General features: G+C 42.3%; 1 protein-coding gene across 2 annotated transcripts in view; it reads left to right on the top strand.

Moving 5' to 3' along the window:
- The window catches only part of COL4A3 (collagen type IV alpha 3 chain), a 129,362-nt gene that overhangs the window by 87,464 nt on the left and 21,278 nt on the right, over positions 1–20,620 (top strand). The window contains exons 24-37 of one of the 2 annotated variants that reach the window (XM_084779821.1): positions 380–450; positions 1,681–1,863; positions 3,027–3,195; positions 5,388–5,480; positions 6,088–6,189; positions 8,906–9,003; positions 9,410–9,560; positions 9,846–9,959; positions 10,994–11,161; positions 12,567–12,656; positions 12,982–13,116; positions 18,857–18,955; positions 19,738–19,827; positions 20,265–20,404. In XM_084779821.1, coding sequence (XP_084635947.1) covers positions 380–450; positions 1,681–1,863; positions 3,027–3,195; positions 5,388–5,480; positions 6,088–6,189; positions 8,906–9,003; positions 9,410–9,560; positions 9,846–9,959; positions 10,994–11,161; positions 12,567–12,656; positions 12,982–13,116; positions 18,857–18,955; positions 19,738–19,827; positions 20,265–20,404 — 1,703 coding nt within the window. Of the gene's footprint in view, positions 1–379; positions 451–1,680; positions 1,864–3,026; positions 3,196–5,387; positions 5,481–6,087; positions 6,190–8,905; positions 9,004–9,409; positions 9,561–9,845; positions 9,960–10,993; positions 11,162–12,566; positions 12,661–12,981; positions 13,117–18,856; positions 18,956–19,737; positions 19,828–20,264; positions 20,405–20,620 lie in introns of both variants that reach the window. The other variant, XM_084779822.1, reaches the window with a different exon arrangement.

Here is a 20,620-nt window from a genome sequence, read left to right as displayed (position 1 = left end):
GACACTTTGCATGAAGATGTGTAGCTTTGTAAGGAAAAAAAAAGTAAGCATAGTAGGATGTTAGCTAAAACTTCTGTACACTATATACTAAAATTGAGCAAATATTATCTTTCTGATGACAGATTTGTTTTTAGTTTCTTCTGTATAGTTTTCTTTTAAAGAACATATATTGTTTCCATCATAAGAAAAATAAATACATATGTCCTTAACTTACCACGGTGAGAAGGCTAGGAAGCTAGGACTTGAGTGTTCCTGCTGACAACTTTTGATTGCATGGATGTTATAGGATAGAAACTGTCTTTCTGTTCTCACAAGGAAATGTATTTTCTCAATACACTGTACTGCTCTGTTCAGTAGCTCATAATCAATTGCTTTGCAGGAGGCCGAGGTGCACCTGGTATGAAAGGAAACCCGGGGTCCCAAGGAAGTGCAGGTCTCCCAGGATTTGCAGTAAGATTTTGTGGTTATAAACTTTAGCTTCAGCTCGGAAAGCTGAGCCCTCTGGAAATATGACTGCATCATACATAAGTCAGCAGCCCATAGCAAAGTGTAGGTCTTTACCTCCGAAACTGGAAGCTACTTCATAAATATTTGTTGATTACATGAGCAAATTAGTGAATTTCTTTATCCACATGTCATTTTTAGTGGTAGCAGAAATAGAAATCAGATCATTGCTCCATGTTGAGTGTAGAAACAGACTTATTATAGATGGAATTTAGGGGATCTGGGGGAGCAATGAAGATGTTTTAATGCTTATTGTGGTGATATCATTGAATTTTACTGATATATAATTATATATGTTCATCTACACATAAAGTATCAACTTACGGTATGTAGTTTATACCTCAATAGAGCTATTAAAATTACTAATCATTTGTCATTATACAACATTATATATGATTTTGTTATTAATTCTGTTCATTATTATAGTGAATCAGAAAGTTGTGTTTGATGACTGGGAGATGCATGTTAGAATTTGTCTAACATTCAATGTGGATTATGATAATGGTATAGCATGTAGAATTTCTACTACTACGTCACCGATGAAGTAATTGTTCTTTGTATCATATTGGCTTGTGCTGTCTAGCTGGCTTCTTTTTCAGTTTTGGAAGTTAAAAAACAAAACAATATAAAATGTCTGGCATGATATTTGTGGGGCAAACGAGTTCATGTTAACAGCTAAGCTTGGTGGCTTGGGCCTGTAGCCCTAACAATGGATACTAAGACAGGCTTACTGTGTCTTTAATGTGAGCCTGGTCTAGAGTTTGAGACCTTGTCTTAAAAAGCAACCTCCCCCACCAAAAGTAATGTGTGCCAAGAGATATCCATGTTGTAGTATTTACCTCCAGAGCAGAAGAAAGACTCGGGAGACTAAGGAGGGCACAGGGCAGTCTCTGTGGTATGGGCACTGCCCTCTCCACCCCCCCAGAACACAGTTTCATGGGTCTTTGTGTTACAAGAACTAATCAATCTCTAACATACATACTTAATAGTATGTATATATTAGATATTTCATATAAACATACAGCTTCATATGTCTGTCAACATATACATATTAAATGTGTTTTGGGGGAAATCCATTTTTACTAAGATTGAAAGGTTCTTATTGATAATGTTTGCAGACTGACTGAAGACAGTTCTAGAGAAACAGCAGTGTGACTCACTTTTGTATCACCACAGGGATTCCCAGGTGACCAAGGGCATCCAGGACTTAAAGGGAGCAAAGGTGAAACACCTCCACCTTGGGGACAAGTCGGTGACCCAGGCGATCCCGGACCCAGGGGCCTGCCAGGGAGACAAGGCCTCGATGGAACTCCTGGAAGTCCAGGAGCAAAAGGACCACCAGGACCTAGAGGTGAACCGGTTCGTATTTAAGAATTCTTTCACATTTCCCAGCCTGTAGTAAAATGCTCAGAAATTAGGAGATAACGTGATTACCACAAATACATGATTCTTCTAGAAAAACACAAGTCATCTTCAAAATGACAGTAGTCATCCAAGCAAATACTCATAGCATTTTGACAAAAATAAAGAAGCTCCTTTCTAGGGCTTGGCCCAGTTGTAAGTGCACTGACCCTGGTTCACACTTCATAGCTCAATGTGGCTCAAATTCACTTGTAGAAAAGACTTGTAACGCCGCAGTGGGACGTGGCTCAGTTGGCAATGCCCTTTCTAGCACAGAGGAGGCCCTGGGTTCGACCAACACCAAATAAACTGGCCATGTCTGTGCATGCCTATAATCCAAGCACAGGAGACATGACAGCAGAAGTTCACGGTCACTCTCAGCTACACAGGAAGTTCTAGGCCAACGTGAGCTATGTGAGATCCTGTCTCAAAAAAATAAGAGAGGAGTGGGGCTCTAAATGAGGAAGGGAAGGGAAAGGACACAATAGCCTCAGCAGCGGAAGCTTTTAGTAAATGTTTCTGGGGTCTTTCCTATTCTGCTAAGTAAACGCATAAAAAATACAGTATTTAAGGTATGGTAGTCAAACAAAGATGTAAGGTGCTTAAAACTTTTCAGTTTATGCAAATTTTACTCTCTTCACGGGATAGAATTTCTCACACATCCAACTGAAAATGCCACAGAGTGACAAGCCAAGAGTCGCCACGATGTACCTGTGAGAAGTTTGTCCCAATTAATTTACAAAACGCCAGCTTCTTTTCCACCTTCCCAAAGGTTAATCAGATTTATCTAATAAAAGGAATCTCACTGGGCCAGCTTGGGGAAATTCGGTGAGCCAGTCTGAAGATTCACTTACACACACACACACACACACACACACACACACACACACACACACACGCACGCATGCGCGCACATGTGTGCAGAATTTACGTGTGTGCTCATTTACAGAATCTCTAACAAGATAAATGTGACTTCCCGAATGTAGATATGGCAGACAGTTTTTCCTGGTGCTGCTGAAGGACCAGGGTTCCCAGGCAGCCTCTCTGTGCCCCTCTTGAGCTAACATTAATCTGTGGTGAGGAGATACTTACCAATACCAAACACGTTCCTGTTGTCACAGGCCCTGAGTGGAAGGAAAGGTGACCAGGGCCCTCCAGGGGTTCCTGGACCCCCTGGACCCCCAGGACCTGCAGGACCAGCTGGACCACCAGGCTACGGACCCCGAGGAGAACCAGGTCCAAAGGGAGCCCAAGGAATCTCTGGAGCCCCGGGACCACCTGGAGAAGCCGGTTGGTTAGTTTTTTTCCAGTCTTGCCTTTTTGTGAAGTGAGGGACAGTTTCCACAGCCAACAAAACTCCTTCAGAACTAATGAGTATACATGCAAACATGTTCCTGGCAAATATGTCTCCTCAGAGACAGGGAAAGGATGGGTAAAGCCATGGCAGACAAAATCCATTTTCCCTGTCACAACAGCTCATCTGAAACCTCCTGTAACCATCGTATCTACGACTGACATCAACACATGAAATGAATCCATCCCAAGTGTTGAACAGAACTCAATTACAAGACTCTCAAAGGAGGCAAAAAAGCAAAAACTTGATCTGAAGAAGTGTATTTCCTTGAATGTGTGATCACAAGTTAAAAACAAAATTTCAAAATATCTAAGCTATATGAAAAATCATTGATAATAGTCTTAAAGTCCATGTGACTTTTGAGGCCTACAAGTAATTCTCTGAAAATAATTCTCTGCCCAAGAAAAATAGATTCTTATTCTGGAGTTTTCTTTTATTTATTTATTTATTCATTCATTCATTCACTCACTCGTTCATTCATTTATACAGTATTCTTCCTGCGTGTATGCATGCATGCCATAATTCTCTGTCCAGCAGAAATAGGCCCTTATTCTGGAGTTTTCATTTTTCTATTAATTAATTAATTTATTATCTATACAGTACTCTGCCTGCATGCCAGAAGGGGGCACCAAATCTCATTATAGACGGTTATGAGCCACCATGTGGTTGCTGGGAATTGAACTCAGAACTTTTGGAAGACCAGCCAGTGCTCTTAACGTCTGAGCCATCTCTCCAACCCCCTTACTGCGCAGTTTTCAACAAGTAAGGCCTTTGTGGTCATTTACCACTTCTAAGATCACTTTAAACAGTGATTGCCAGGATAGCATATTCTCTATTTATACCAAACGTAGGTCCTATTCCATAGCATTCATATATGCCGTCAAGTAAATGCATACTTTTGTCCACATGTATGTAAACCTTATTTTAAGATATTTGTTTTATTTCTTCCCATACATTACTTTGGAGCCTGTTGTTTTGATCCAGGGATTTAGCACACTGTATGAAAGTACCAACCTAGCCCATCAATGCATTTTATGTGGTCCAAAAGTTAAGAATGTTTCCTATGCTATTAAACAATTGAAAAATATTAAACACTATTTTACACATTAAATTAATGAACTCCAAATTAAAATGCCCACACATGAAGCTATTAGAATGTAGCCACAATTTGTGTAGTTACACTGTACATACATGAGGCTACTGGAATGTAGCCACACTTCTGTGTAGTTACAGTGTCCACCCATGAGGCTATTGGAAAGTATCCACACTCCTGTGTTCTCTCTGGATGCCTCACAATGGCAGAGTTCTGTCATTGTAAACAGATCAGAAGTACAAAACCAGAATTGTTAACTATATAGCCCTTTATATAGTTTATGGACTTCTCTTTAATCTCTCATCCAACTTTTTTTTGTTCTCTCTAAATATGAATCTAAATGAAGAAACTAATTATCATAAAATACATTATCAAATAAATGAAGGCACTCATTACATAAAATACATTGTTCAATTTCCCATCACAAACTGTAAGCCATACTTCTTTTTATAAGTATGTCACTGTGCGAAGACTGATCACAAACATGGTTTAACATTGGCCACTAAGTTCAGATCATTGCCTTAAATATTTATCTGCCTGGTAATCATCATCTCCCCAGTGACAGATAAGGACTTTCTCAAAGAGGTTAAGAAATTTGTCCACATTCATGAAGCTTGCAAACAACAGTGCCAAATTTCAAACCCAGGCCCAGTGTGTGCTGGCTCACATTTGCTGTTTTATTCAATATACCACACTAGCTTTCTATGAATACCAGCCATCTGATAAACTGGTGCCCTGCCACTATTCACCAACTTCATGCCTAGTATCCATTTCTGGAACAATCTTTCATTCAGTAGAGCAGCCTTCTGGGTTATTAATTAAAACAAGACTTAAACAGATGATTATAAATATTTGCAGATCAATTAGAAATGTTTCTACAAACTGGTTACCCCAAACTACTTTTGAAACCCATAAAAGCAGGAATTGCTTTTATTTTCCTCAGATGTGTTTATGACTCCCTCATGATATTTCCCACTATTATAAAAACACACTTTAATGCACAACCCAATCACACACTCATCCTTTCTTTTTAAGGTCTTAAAGGAGAACCCAGTATGTCAGTACCAGTTTTGGGTCCTCCAGGCCCTCCAGGGACCCCTGGTCAAGCTGGCCCCCAAGGTCTGCCTGGTAAGTGTCCTCTTGCCAGGTGACATCAGATGCCACCTCAACTTTCCTGAGAAACTACTGCTCCCAGTATAAGGAACAAATACATTTACTGGGTCTGAAGGAGAGTACAGGTGGGAACAATTCTGAAAATCCAGCTGGCAGGAGGCGTTCTGCTGTCCTTTGAGGTCACCCACATGCTCCCCTGGAGCTCTTGATCTAAAAGTTCCAAAAGAGAACTGACACAGTTCCTCACAGGGGTAAAGCTGAGTGATCCCCACAGCTCTGGCAAGCAATGTCTTCCCCACAAATCAGGGTGTTTCCCTCAGCAATTTCATTTTGAAACTTGATGTCCTTGCTAACATGAGTTGAAATTAACTTGCATTTACAGAGGAAGATGTGTGGTCCAAGGTATCTAAGATCCTTTTTGAAGAAATAAGTTATATTTTTAAAATTCATAGCAACTACTAGCCTCTAGTCCACTGCATAGGAATGGGGAGAAAAGCTGAAGTTATGTTTAAAAGTATTTCATGATTTCTAGAAAGTGCTGGAAGGACACAGAGAATGCAGACTTTTCTTTTGGAAACAACGGAAGGGAAGTCACTGACATGCACGTGTATGTGTTTTTAAGGTTTGCCTGGACCTCTGGGGAAATGTGAGCCTGGTCTTCCTGGACCTGACGGTGAACCAGGGATCCCAGGAATTGGATTTCCAGGGCCTCAGGGACCCAAGGGTAAATCAAAAATTGTACAGTACAAGGTTCACTATGGATAATTCAAAGCTGTAACTATGAATAGTGATAAACTAGGAAATACCTATGATATGCTGCCAAAATGATGCTTTCCAAGAATCTTCAGAAGTCTTAGGACAATATCGGGTGAAAAGACAGAATTCGTACTGATCCGCACAGCAGCATCTCAATCATACTTTTTTCTTTGAGCATTTTAACTTATTTATTTTGTGCACCCTCGGGGATAGGGGCGCGCATGTGGGGGCCTTAGGAAAACTGCAGGAGTCCATTCTTTCGTTCCCAGGGGTCAAACTCAGGTCATTAAGCTTGACAGCAGGAAACTTTATATGCTGAGCCGAGTCATCACACAGGCCCATCAATCATACTTTTAGAAAGTAGAGGGGAAAAAAAAACCCTGGAAGACAATTCACCAAAATAATAATAGCAATCCTTTCTGGTCGTAAGAGGTTTGTTTTTTTTTTTTTTACTTAATCCTGTATGTCTTAGTGAAATATCCCCAAAGGGAGACCCTCACTCAAGCCTCGGGATGGCGCGCACCCAAAGACACACAAACGACCGTCTTGCTGTAAACACATGAGGCAGTTTATTGGCAGAGCTCCGGGTCGACACGTATCTCACGCAGGAGACAGAGGGGTCGACCCCGAAGCCCAGGGGTTTGGGGTTTATATGGGCAAGGGTCGGGGGGAGTGGGAAGTTTTGGCGCGGCCACACACAATTGGTTGTTTCAAACATTTGAACATCAGCAAATTGCGTAGGCAGATCTGGGGTAAGCTCAGACTTAATCATACGGGAACAGTCCTTGGTTCCTGTTTTTCTTGAAACCCGAGGGTAGATATTTTATCTGAGCTGACAACACATCTGGTTAAACTCAAACCTGCAACATTGTGTGCGGGCCTCAAAGAGGATTAAGCAAACACCATAAAATTGGATGAGGGGTCTTGGCTCATTACTCACTTGATCATGTCCGGTACCTGCTTCTCTCAGGAATTTGTCCTTGTGTATCCTCCCTATCTTTTATGGCCAGCCAGTTCCTGGAACACTCAGTAGGCCTTTGTCTCTTATCTCCACATTCTTTGTGACTTATCATCTGGGACCTTGGGCTAGAATACCTGTCGACCTGCACTTATGAGTTAGAGAGCTCTGCTGTTCTGGTTGCTTTAATGCTAATTAAAAATTTTCCCTTGCATTAGATTTATGTATTTCTTCACTTCACACATTTTTAAATAAGAAACTAACTATTAAGTCACAAATTGGGCTAGGGATATAGTGCAGGAGTAGAGTGTGTTTAGCAAGAATAAAACCAGGGATTCATTCCACAGCATGAAATAATAAAATAAAACAAAAACCTAGGCTGCCCTGTGAACTTGAATATAAATTAGAGGAGTTATTTTCCTTTAATTAAAGATGCTGGGGGCTGGAGAGATGGATAAACAGCAAAGAGCATATACTGCTCTTGCAGCGGACTGGGGTTCGAGTCCTCCCAGAACCTGTCAGCATCTCACACCTGCTGTAACTCTGCCTCCAGCGAGACCTGGTGCCTCCAGGCTCTGTGGGCACTGGCACTCATACGCACACACCCACATACATATACATAATTTTAAAATAATAAAATAAATCTTTTTTGTTTGGTTTTTTGAGACAGGGTTTCTCTGTGTATCCTTGGCTGTCCTAGACTCACTTTGTAGTCCAGGCTGCCCTCAAACTCACAGAGATCTGCCTGCCTCTGGCTCCCTAGTGCTGGGATTGCAGGCATGCACCACCATGCCTGGTGAAAATAAATCTTTTTGACAAGAAAAAAGAAAGATGTTATTTTCATCAAAATGGAAACAGTCTAAGAATTCCTGCTGCTGATATTGAGTAATAACTTGAGCTGCTCCTCTATAAGCATACCAAAAAAAAAAAAAAAAAGAAAAAGAAAAACCAAAGCAAAACAAAAACCCTGTCTAGATCCATTAAAAAGCAAACAAACAACACCTCAGGCTGTGGACGATTACACAGAACTGTAGACTTTATGATAATTTCGTGTTTGTTTCACAATTGTTTTGTTTGTTAAAATATAATCAACATCTTAGTGTCTTATCTCTTGTTAGTAAGCCATTGCTGATTATTTATTGCACATCAGTTCTGCCCAAGTAAATGAATACTTAGTAAATGAAAATCTAACCCCAAGAATAGCTCTGATATTGATTTCATAGGTTTCTTCCTCCGTGGAGTAATGGAGCCTGGCCCATATTTTGCCTAGCTCTCCTGGGCCCTCCACTGATAACTTGCATGCTAACTTTGCAGCACTGGATTCACTTTCTGGACAGAGGCCACAACCATGAGAAGCAGTACAAGTCTAAGCGCTGGCAGATCAGGGAGCTGTACTTGTAGATGGACCCATTGAGATCCATAACTTGCATTTTGATTGGTGGAGGTTTTGTTGGGTTTGGTTTGGTTTTAATTGAACCAAATTTCAAAGCCAATGTAATTTGACTTGGAACTCAGTTTGGTTGGAGTTTTTAGGTTTGGTTGCTGTTGTTGTCGTCTTGGTTTTAACTACTAATTAATCAGTTGGTTTTATTATCATTCAATTTTTCATGTAAACATCTCTCTACCTAGATGCCTCATACATGTGTTGATAAAAGAAACATTGCTCATAAACTTTCTGTGAGACTAATCTCTAATGCGTATTGCTTTTGTTTTGTGTTTTCTGCAGGAGATCAAGGTTTCCCAGGAACAAAAGGATCGCCGGGTTGTCCTGGAGAAATGGGGAAGCCCGGCCGTCCTGGAGAGCCAGGCCTCCCAGGGGCCAAGGTCTGCAGAGGCTAAAGCACAGACCCATGTCAGGGAGGGGCACTTACAATCAGCAGCTGAGATGCCCTTATCAGACAAGACACTTGGGGTTCAGTATATTTCTAGATAAAGATACTATTTTTTCAGTATATTTATAGATAATAATCTTTAAGTTCCTGAGGAAACCTGCATTTCTATTCCTTTATTAATGACTTCGTAGACATTCAGAACCTATAGGGGCACTCATACTCCTCTTCAGTGGATGCAGACTGCACATCCTGAAATAGCATTAAGCATGATTTTGTAGCAAAGCCAGTGATTAAAGCTGAAAGGGATATAATTGTTGAACTGTGGTGTCTATGCACCCCAAGCAAGCAGAACTGAAAAGTGTTCTGTGGGAGGCACTGACCTCATGTCTCTGCTACAGGGAGAACCAGGCCTGGGCAGGCCTGGGGAACCAGGAAAACCAGGATTTCCAGGAGAAAGAGGCAATTCTGGGGAAAACGGAGATATTGGACTGCCTGGGCTTCCAGGCCTTCCTGGAGCTCCAGGAAAAGACGGGCTTGATGGGCCTCCAGGTACAGCACCAAGTGTGATGAGCACCACTGTAGGGCGCTCTAAGCAGTTCCATCTCAGTGAATACCCCAGGAAAAGGGCCTAATTCTTTTTCCATTCCATGTGGCTGCTCTATGTTCGTCCCTCCTTACTTCTTTTCTTTATTATGAGTGTCCTCTATACAAGCATGCTGATGGTATTAAATAGAGGTCTGGTGCGGGAAGGTGGAGCTACAGAGAGATAAGGGGACAGCAACCAAGGGCCTAGGGCTTTGGCAACTGAGCAAACTCCTGGGCTCTCTACTGCAGGAGACCCAGGACAGCCTGGAGCACCTGGAGCAAAAGGACTCCCAAGGAGGTGCACACAGGGACCCAAGGGCGCCCAAGGACTTCCAGGCTTAAACGGATTGAAAGGGCAGCCAGGTAAGATGAAGGCCTCCCATCCAGGAAGGAGGCAGGCAGATGATGTGGCCTCTGGCTCTGAACTTCGCTGCTCACTAGGGAAACTGTCCAGCAACAAGTCGTGACTGCTGTTCACCAAGATGTGGTCTTTGGAAATACAAGCCTGGATATGCAGGCTTAATGGATATACAGTATCCACAAATAACAATGTGTTCTGGTTATAGGAAGAGATTCAAACTTAATATAGAGAGTTGATTTGTTCCTTTTATGTAAGGAAATACGAACCCCATCAACAGATTAGGTGATAAACATATATAGACAAATAAATGAGTCATCCATATATATTCATATACCTAAACTCTCAATCAATATTTTACTTTTAAAATTCCATAATAAGGAAAAATGTAACTTTATGATGATTAAAATAGAGAAGATGTACACTAAGTTACCTGTTTAACAAGTTATTAACCAAAATATGTAGTTTATTACTTATTCAGTAACATAAAACCAAGGTGTATGAAACTAAACCCAAGTGGGGCAAGTTGCATGGTCCAGGTACCGTGAAACGTACTCTGCCTACTTGGACACTTTCAACCAGATATGCGGATGGTTCCTGAGAAAAGTTCTTTAGAGCTCCACTAGTGTCTGTAGACTAGCATTCTGCTTATCTGTCACAAGTAAACTCTTAGCCAACACTTTAATCATTAGAGTGGCACTGCCCTTTGCAGAGCATATGAGAGCTCACTTCCCGGGAGCTGCTATGTAGATCTAAGGTAAAGGATGGGGAAGCAGGCATAGAACGCAGTCCCAGAATGCAACACTCCGAAAGAGACATGCGCGCTCTACCTTTACCCCTGCATGACCCCTGAACTGGTTAGTGTTAGCACAACGGGGATTGGAGGAATTTTAGAATGAGACAATAACCAAACACACAAAGAAGTGTGCTGTTTACTCAACTTCACATAGCTTAACAATTAGCACTAAAATACTTTTGCAGTTGGTAGGGAAAGCATTTGCTAACTCACTCATTCATCTATTCATCTATTCCTATGTAGGTAAAAGAGGTGATACAGGGCCAAAGGGAGACCCTGGCATCCCAGGCTTGGATAGGTCAGGAGTCCCTGGAGAACCTGGACCACGAGGAATGCCAGGTCATCCAGGTGAGGTGGGACCACCTGGCCAAAAAGGATATCCAGGAACTCCAGGAGTCCCAGGGCCACCAGGTATCCTTCGTGCAATTGTCTTCTCAAGTCTTCTTCCTCATTTTTCCCTTCAGGTGACTCTGCACTCTGCTTGTCTTTTCTTTTGGCTAGTATATTTTTCTTGCTAAACTAATTTTTGGAGGGGAGCAAGGGGCAGGAGAATGGGAGAGTAGACCCATTACATTTTATAACTACCCGGCTATGGTTATTTTTGCTGTGGTTTTTTTTTTTTTTTTTTGCAGTTACTTTGCAGTAATTTTTCTGTAGGATACCTACTAGTATTTGGTTGGTGTTTTCACATTTATATTCACAAAGAACATTGGTCAGCAGTTTTCTTGTGATAGCTTGATCCTGCTTGTGTCAATGCTAGCCTTGTCCAGGAAAGGGTCTTCTTGTAGTATTCCCAGGAAGAGCTTATGAAGAATATTGCTACTCCTTGGCCATTTGATAGAGTTCACTAGCGAAGTCATCTGGGCCTAGGTATATTTTTGTAGAAAGTCTTTAAGTTATCAGCTTAGGGGCTAGCGAGATTGCTTAGCAGTTCAAAGTCACTTGAAGTTCTCCCAAGGGACCCACGCCAAGTGACTCATAATCACCTATAACTCCAGCTCCAGGGGATCGGTCATCCTCTTCCAGCCTCTTCAGGCATCTGTTCCATGTAAATTTATAATAATTAGGAACAGCCCTAGTTGATTTTCTATTTCTTTTTGAGTCAGTTTTGGTTCTGCGTTGCTCTAGAAATTTGCCCATTATATCTTCAGTGTGGTCATAGAACTGTTCATAATATTATATCTTCCTTTTAGTTTGAGGTTGTTTTCATTATTCCTTCTTTTGTAAAGAGTGTTCTGCTTCCTCCTAACACAAGGACTTACTGATGTCCTCTCCAGGGAGGAGACCAGGGCAATGGCTGAACTGATACATTATCCTTTGGTTCCTATTATTGGCCTCTCGTGTGTCAGCTCTATTCTTGGAATACTATATTTTTATGGCACATCTCCCATAATAGAAGAACATTAAAAACTACATTTTAAAACCATCTTTAGGATGCATAAGAAAAAAGTATAACGGAATACATAAATGAAAATGTCAGAATAGTGTGCTACTTTTTAGAAAGGGAAGGAAAAAACTAAGTTTAACTAAGTGCTGTGAAAGAATAAAGTGACAGGTATACTGGGACAGGAGGTGAGAGGACAAATACACCAGGAATTCTGGGCAGTCTGTCATCATCCATCGTGTGATTTGCTACAATGACATGCAGGCAGATGAAAATTTAAGGCATTGGTCCATCACAAACCTGGTTATTTCTCTATTTTAAAAAAACCATCCACTCCCAAATTTCTCTGTCTCCATTATTTAATTTTCTGAAATATTTTGTTTCTCATATTCTATACATCATGAAGTGCTTGGTGTTCATTTGTCCCCATAGGCAAGAAGGGAGAGGTTGGAATCATGGGTTACCCTGGACCCACTGGCCCCCCGGGGTCTCCTGGGAAACCAGGCTCACAGGGACAGAGAGGTAAGTGGTGTTGTCCTTTTCAGTACTCTAAGGTATAGACAGTGTTTACCTCCTTAGCTGAAAAATAAATGATATTTTTTCTCTAGGAAAAAAAAATAGTTGTCAGCGAATAACATAGTTGATCTTTCTGTGTTCTGAATCTCCTTCTTCCATTTGACCAGGTCTTATTTTCACCCACAAACCTACACCATCACTGTTAAGTAGCTGTGTGTTCTCAGCGCTCTTCACACTTTTGTTCTGTATGATTACGCACGCTGCTGAACTTTGAATTCTGATGCACTAGTTAAAGAATTAAGGGCCCGATGTGGTTACTCCTGTCTGCCAGGGAGCCTTGGAATCCCAGGAACAAAAGGGGAAAGAGGACGCCCCGGAGCCAAGGGTGAACGAGGAGAGAAGGGAATCCCTGGTCCTTCCCAACTGCCACACTTAAAGGGGGACAAAGGAGAGCCTGGGGTCAAAGGTAAGGAGCTTCTCCTGTGTAGAGACTGGGACTCTGGGACTAACAAGCTATCAGAGCAAACCCTTTAGTGGATCAATGAGGACTAGGTTGAGACACCTGCTCAGTCACGTGGCCCTCTGGAAGCTGAATGCATTCACTCTTATAACTAAATTAGTTACACGTTCTGGTTGCCAAATTTAAATTGATACTAGCTCACTTTTTTTTCTTATCATAATCCTCTAAACCCACATGTTTTGAGAAGCACATGAGACATATGATATCTATTTCTCCGGCCCCTAAGGCAGCAATGTTCACTGCAGCACTGTTCACGACACCAGAGTTATAGAGCCAACGTAAGTGTCCTTCAACAGAGGGATGGACATCGGAAAACTGGTGTGTGTGCACAGCGGAATTATTTTGAGAAAAATGAGGAGGAACAAAGCTGAGACATTTGCAGGAAAATGGATGCAGCCAGCAATAACTATATTAAGTTAACCAATCAGTCTCAGACAAATACCATATGCTTTCTCTTGTGTGTATATTCTAGATTTTATACTTATAAGCACTATCATATAGTGAATATGGAATGAAAGTACAAGCAAAACTATCTGAGGAAACAAAGAGGACCAATGGAACCAGGAAATAAAAGGAGAGTGTACTGGGGTCTAGAGAGGAATCCGCTCAAAGGAATTTCTATTCTCACAAGAAAATGGCTTATGTATATCATTACAATAGAATAAATAAATAATACCATGTTCTTTTTAAAAGTTCTCTGAGCCAGCCAGGTAAGCAGATGCAGTGTCACAAGCTTCTAATCCCAGCATTTAGGAGGATACGACAAGAGGATTGTGGGTTTGAAGGTAACACAGACTACAGACTAAACTCTTGTCTCAAAAAAGAAAAGCCAAATTAACAGCAACATAAACAATGTTTCTAGTGGAAATGGAAACCTCTGCACCAAATTCTAATTATTCTGTTAACTATCAGGATATATTTTCTGATTTCATCAGAAAACATCTCATGTTCAAAGTCCTTGGAGAATAACAGTAAGGAAAGCATAAGTTAGCCTGAACTTCAGTCCTTTAGCATACGGTTACTGTTAGGTGTGGCTATTGGGCTAAAAGTTAAATCCATTCAAGTTGTTTTAAATCACCTGGCTTTTGCAGATGTTTTTGTCATATGACTTATACGACCAGTATTAAGCCAAATTTTTTTTTTTTTTTTTTTTTTTTTTTTTGGTTTTTCAAGACAGGGTTTCTTTATGTAGCTTTGGCTATCCTGGACTCGCTTTGTAGAGCAGGCTAGCCTGTCCTTCTCTTGATGTGCTGCCACGTGTCTGGGCCATGCATCCTGGAGGAAATAAGGGAAGCAGAAAACTCAGCAAGCATAATACTGGCCTTGAATTCATTATGTAGCCAGGCTGGTCTCAAACTCAAAACTCTCCTGACTTATCCTCTTGAGTGCCAGTGTGCCATGACACAACCACTTTTTTCAAATGTAAATTTCATACACAGAGACCTTCACTCCAAATGTGGAAGAGACACTGGGGGTTAAAAAAAAAATCAGTAGCGATTGTCATTACTTTGAAGAGTCTGCGTGGGAAACAGACATATCTACAAAAAATGAGCAAATATAAGGATTATACTATTTAACCAAGGCCTACATAGCACCCTGTTTGAGTATTATTGTATGCTTGCTAAATATCATCAACACAATGCCACAACCAGCCAAGGGCGTGGGCCTGGGATTACCAATCTCATTTCACACATAGGAGTTGAAAGGTCAAGTCACTTAGCCAATGTAACTGTGAAAGGAAGCAGCTGGCTGCAGTGGTCACACCTGTCCTTCTCTTGATATGTGTCAGGGCCATGCATCCTGGAGGAAATAAGGGAAGCAGAAAACTCAGCAAGCCTAGTAGTCAGAGGAGCTCCCAAGAATAGGGCTTTGTGAACAGGATTCAGAGACGCAAGTAACCCCTGGCTCCAAGGCTTTTGGAGGGTTGCTCTCCTCCTGGCAATTGGTGGTCACTGGAGGGGAGTCTTCTAGCAACTTGGGGGAGGAAATGACTTCTTTTGCTTATATTTCCAGCTCACTATCCATCCCTGAGGGGCATTAGGACAGGAACTCAAAAAGAAGCTAAAGCAGACACCATGGAGGAATGCTGGTTACTGGCTCCTCTCTGGCATGCTCAGTTTTCCTATATAACCCAGGCCCACCTGTCTGTGGATGGTGTTACCCACAATACCCTCCCACCTCAGCCACAACCTCTGAGAGACATGGCCACAGACCAACCTGATCAAGGCTGTTCTTCAGTTAAGGTTCCCCCATCTCGTGGAACGTCATATCCCCCCTCTAAGTTGTATCAAATTGACCACAGCAAGACAATAGGGCCATTTCTCTTATCAATGGTGTTGCTCATGAGAGCGTGCCAGTGTTCCAGGGAACGCAATCAGACACCCATGCTTATATGGGCAGAACTAGGTGGAGGCTAAGGTTTTTTGTTTTTTTTTGTTTTGGTTTGGTGTTTTGTTTTGACAGGGTTTCTCTGTGTAGCCCTGGCTGTCCTGTAACTCATTTTGTTGACTGGGCTGGCCTCAAACTCAGAGATCCACCAGCCTCTGCCTCTCAAGTGCTGGGATTAAAGATATGTGCCACCACTGCACAGCTTTCAAGGGGTTATTTTAAAAGAAAGGAGAGGAAGAAAATGAACAGGAAGTTGGGAGAGGGAGGGGTGCATCCAGGAGGAACTGAAGTGAGGGAGAAGGGTTAGGATCTAAATACACTGTATTCATGCATGAAATTAAGAAATAGCGAAGTGTTAGGAAGAGCCTCCCTATATTGCATATATATCTTGTCTTCAGCCACATGCTATGTATGTGTTCCATACTTACTTTTTAGTGTCTATGGGTTAGGCATCTGATTAGGTCCTGAATACAGAGGCATAGCTTTCTGGTCACAGTGAAACCTAAGTTTAGTATGGCACCTAAACACTGCTTCAAGCCAAGCAGTAAATGGTAGGCTTTCTAGGCCTTATGAGGTCTCTACTGTATGTTTTCCTTTGGGTTTGTTTTTAACAACCCTTTAATAATTTACATTGTCACACAGTTAAATTTTTTTTTTACAAATCATCCTTTACTCTAGAGCCATATAAAATCAAGCCAGGGCCTGGGGATGACTTCATGGGTAAAAGTGCCCGCCGTGTAAACCTAATGACCTCAGCTCAATATTCAGAGCCCACATACAGGCAGAAAGAGAGACCTAACTAAGTACATACGTGGATGAATGGATAAAAATCACGCTATATCTGACCTGCGGGCTAGAGCAAATGCAAGCACTGAAGCACACGCACGCTTAGATAATAATAAATGGAAACGCAAAGGTGCAGAACAATCTCACCCTTTACCATTCCTTCCTTGCACGGGCTATTGTCTAGCCTGGAAGCCCTGTCTCATTTTCTGCTTTCCTCATCCAATTACCTACGTGTCTTCAAAAGCTGAGCCACAAAACAGTCTCTCTTCCAGAAATTCGCCCTTGTGTCGCCTATTATGGTCAACTGTATTACAGAAATTATCTCACCGGTTGGCAATTGTTTGTTGCTTGGCTGTCTCCTTAATTAAGCACTGAAAACTTGGGAAGAGGAAAAGGACTTATTTTTGTTTCCAGACCTGTCTGTTAATTAGACACTTAATCCGTATGTATCTATGTGTATAAAGAGGAAAAGGCACAAAGCCAGGCCAAGGACAGACTGTAGAAAGTTCCATCTAGCTAGGGAGGCTTGTAATTGATTGCTGGTAAAAATATAACTAAGCAGGAGAATAAACTGGTCAAATTCAAGTTTTAGGGATGGAAGGGTGACCTGGGATGTGAGTAAGCGTCCTAGCCATGCGTAACTACCTTCAAGTCCTGGTGCTGTTGCTGATTGACAGTATGAGTCTACACGGGGTCTCTGACTTAGTCAATGCCTAATAAATCTTAACAAATGGATTGAGAGTGAAGTGTTTATATAAGAATGATGCTGTATACTCTTTTACTACAGTGCCTCACACATGCTAGGGAAGAGATCAAGCACTGAACTACACTCGAACCTTTTAAATGTTGCTTGAATGCAGTTGCCCTTGCTGGTTGAGATTGATTCAAGCCAGACACTATGCTAATGCTTTATTTTTGTTTGTTTCTTTGTTTCTTTGTTTCCTTGTTGACTGTTTGTGGGGGTTTGAGACAAGATTTTTCTGTGTAGCCTTGGCTATCCTGGAACTCACTCTGTAGAGCAGGCTGGCCTCGAACTCAGAGATCCACCTTGTAGAATGATGCCACATATCTGGTACAAAGAGGTTTATTGTATGAAGGCAGGGTGGGGAGGGGGTGCGGCTAGGGAGTACAGTGGGGGGGGGCTGTGGGAGTGGGCAGAGAGAATAAGTGGAGGGAGAGAGAGATAGACAGAGAGAGACAAACGGAGGCAAAGACAGACAGGGAGAGGGAGATACAGACGGGGGGGGGGTGTAAGGAGAGAGAGAGAGAGAGTGCAGGCATGTTCTTATTCACACAGGTGGTGACATAGGACATTGTCAGGACCCCTGAGGACAGGCCAGTTGAATTGCCTGCACACCAACATAACACACCTGCCCTCCTGCCTCTCTCTTCCAAGTGCCGAGATTAAAAGCATGCGCCACCACAGCCCAGCCACAGATGCGTTCTACAACTTCATTCCTCTGTGATTTTTTAATTTATTAACTTTACATCCCAATTATAGCCCCCTCCTTTGTCTACTCCAGATCCCATCCTTCCTCCCTCTTCCCTCACCTCTCCCCCTCCCCAAATCCTCAGAAAGGGGGAGCCCTCCTCCCCTATCATCTGACCCCAGACTATCAAGTCTCATCTGGACTGCCTGCATCCTCTTCTCTGTGGCCTAGGAAGGCCAACCCACCAGGGGGCAAGTGATCATTGAGTGGGTACCAGAGTTTATGTCAAACTTCCCACACGGAGACTGTGCTGCCTATGGACTACAACTGAGCAGAGGCTCTAGGTCCTCCCATACATGGTCCTTGGTTGGTCCAACAGTCTCTGCAGGCACCCCCGGCCCAGATTTGTTGTCTCTGTTAGTCTCCCTGCGAAGCTCCTGTCCTCTCCACGTCCTTCTATCCCCCAACTCTTCCATAAGACCCCCTGCACTCTGCTGCAAAGTGTGGCTGTGAGTCTCAGCATCTGCTTCAATCCCCTGTTGGGTGGAGTTTTTCAGAGGCCCTCGTTGTAGGCTCCCAACCTTTCCTTCTCTTCAACTGTTCCAGTGTCCATTCTATTTGCCCTTCTGAATGAGAATTAAGCATCCTCCCTAGGGTCCTCCTTGTTATTTAGCTTCTTCAGGTTTGTAGATTGTAGTGTGGTTATCCTGTACTATATGACTAATATCTATTTATCAGTGAGTATATATCATGCGTGTCTTTCTGGGTCTGGGTTACCTCACTCAGGATGATCTTTTCTAGTTCTATCCACCTGCCTGCAAATTTCAATGTTCAATTCCTTTAAAAAAAAAAAAAAAGACAGAAGCCTGCCTCTCTCCATTTTCTTGATCAATGTGTGATATTGTACTTTGGCAGCAGCCTGTCAATTTAGACCGGGGTGTGGATGACTCTGATGAACCTCTCCAGTTTGTTTCAGTGCCAGCTGGAGCTCTCGGCCCTGTGAATTTTAGAACCAACTTTACCGCTGAGCTGTATCTCCAGCCCCCTAATATGTGTCTTTAAAATCTGGTCTTTAACTTCAGGATTTGTAGGAAATCCTGGTGAAAAAGGAAACAGAGGCATTCCAGGGTTACCAGGTCAAAAAGGCATCGAGGGACTGCCTGGGCTACCAGGCCCTCCAGGTATGGCTAACTCTCCAATAGAAACAGCATGTTCTAAGCTTTCCTAGACCTAAATGTAATAAAGCTCACTTCTAGATTCACTAGGTCAAACATAAAATCCGCCACAAAAAGGTTCCAAGAGAAATTTGTTGTAAATTAAACCAAAATGAAGGTGTTCAGTAGCTCGCATCTATTGACTAAAAAACATCCTACATATGATTCCATTTTTATACTCAAAGTTTTTTTTTTAACATGTCAGGGATAAAAAAAAAAAAGTAATGCTCTAGTCATTTTTGCTTTTGCATCTTCCTTTTGTAAACAAATTATTGAGTTTGCAAAGCAGTTATAAAGCTATTAGAGTAGCCTCCTCTCCCCAGCCTCCTCGATAGCAAATTTATGTGGCAACTGACCTTCAGTATGCTGTCAGAGATGGACTGCAGTGCAGCAGTGAGAGGAGTCCCTCCCCCTATTCCGTTGATGGTGGTCTTAGGGTGACTTTGAACAGACCTAACTTTCCACATCCTAAGTCCCCAGTCCTGTGGTGAGCGCTCAGGACAGGCAAAAGGACAGCTAGCCTGGAAGTTCTGTCCTTATGTACTCCTGGAACACGGGTGTGCCGGCTAATGCCATCATCCTGCTATTATAAGCCCTCAAAACTCACTGTAAGTCAGAGCTACAGATTTTCTGTGTTTTGATTATTCATTTACTAGAAAGTTCTGTACTTCTCTACTCATGCAAGCAGAAGATATGTGCTGAGCACATATGCCCAGGAACTGGCTCATGCGATTCTATTTCTTCTCAAGGCCCTAGAGGAGATATGGGGAGCAGTGGAAACCCTGGAAGAGCAGGCCCACCTGGCATGCCAGGAAACATGGGGAGCATGGGGCTACCAGGTACCGTATCATCCTGTTCTGGCCAGGGGAGCATGGGGGTACCAGGTACTGTATCATCCTGTTCCGGCCAGGGGAGCATGGGGCTACCAGGTACCGTATCATCCTGTTCTGGCCAGGGGAGCATGGGGCTACCAGGTACCATCTCATCCTCTCTGGCCAGCCACGGCACTCACAAGCCAAATGGTCCTTTTTCTATGTTTCTTTCTTTCTTTTTTCATTTAATAGAAAGTTTATGTCAACAAGTTTTGCTTTTGGATAAAGGTTCTGTATGTTATCTGAGTGGTAACCAGATACCTATGTTGTATAATAGTTGTACATTATATAGCCCGATGTTTATGATTCTGAAAATCTTGGAGAACGAGTCATACAAGCATTAAAATGAGATATTTCAAGATCCACTCTTCTCTTCTCTTACCTGATATCTATCCTCATTTCAGGCCCTAAAGGGAAAAAAGGAACTTTGGGACTTCCGGGTCTAGCTGGAAGACCAGGCCTGCCAGGGATCCACGGTCCCAAAGGAGATAAAGGGGAACCAGGTTATTCAGAAGGCGCAGGGCGAGGTCCACCAGGACCAAAGGTATGCAGACCACTGAACCAGTTACATTTTGGCAAGAATGGGGAGGCTTGGATATCAACAAAGACCAGATTTCATGTAGGATAAAAAAAAAACAAAAAAACAAAAACAAAAAAACAAAAAACCCAAGAGATTTCTATACATTCAGGCAGCTGTGGGTTTTTGTTTGTTTGGTTGGTTGGTTGGTTTGGTTTGGTTTGGGGGGTTGTTTTGTCTTGT

Source organism: Acomys minous (genome assembly GCF_964271855.1).
Source record: "Acomys minous genome assembly, chromosome: 4".
NCBI lineage: Eukaryota > Metazoa > Chordata > Mammalia > Rodentia > Muridae > Acomys > Acomys minous.
The sequence above is the reverse complement of the archived record's forward strand: the minus strand, read 5'-3'. Positions and strand labels throughout refer to the sequence as shown.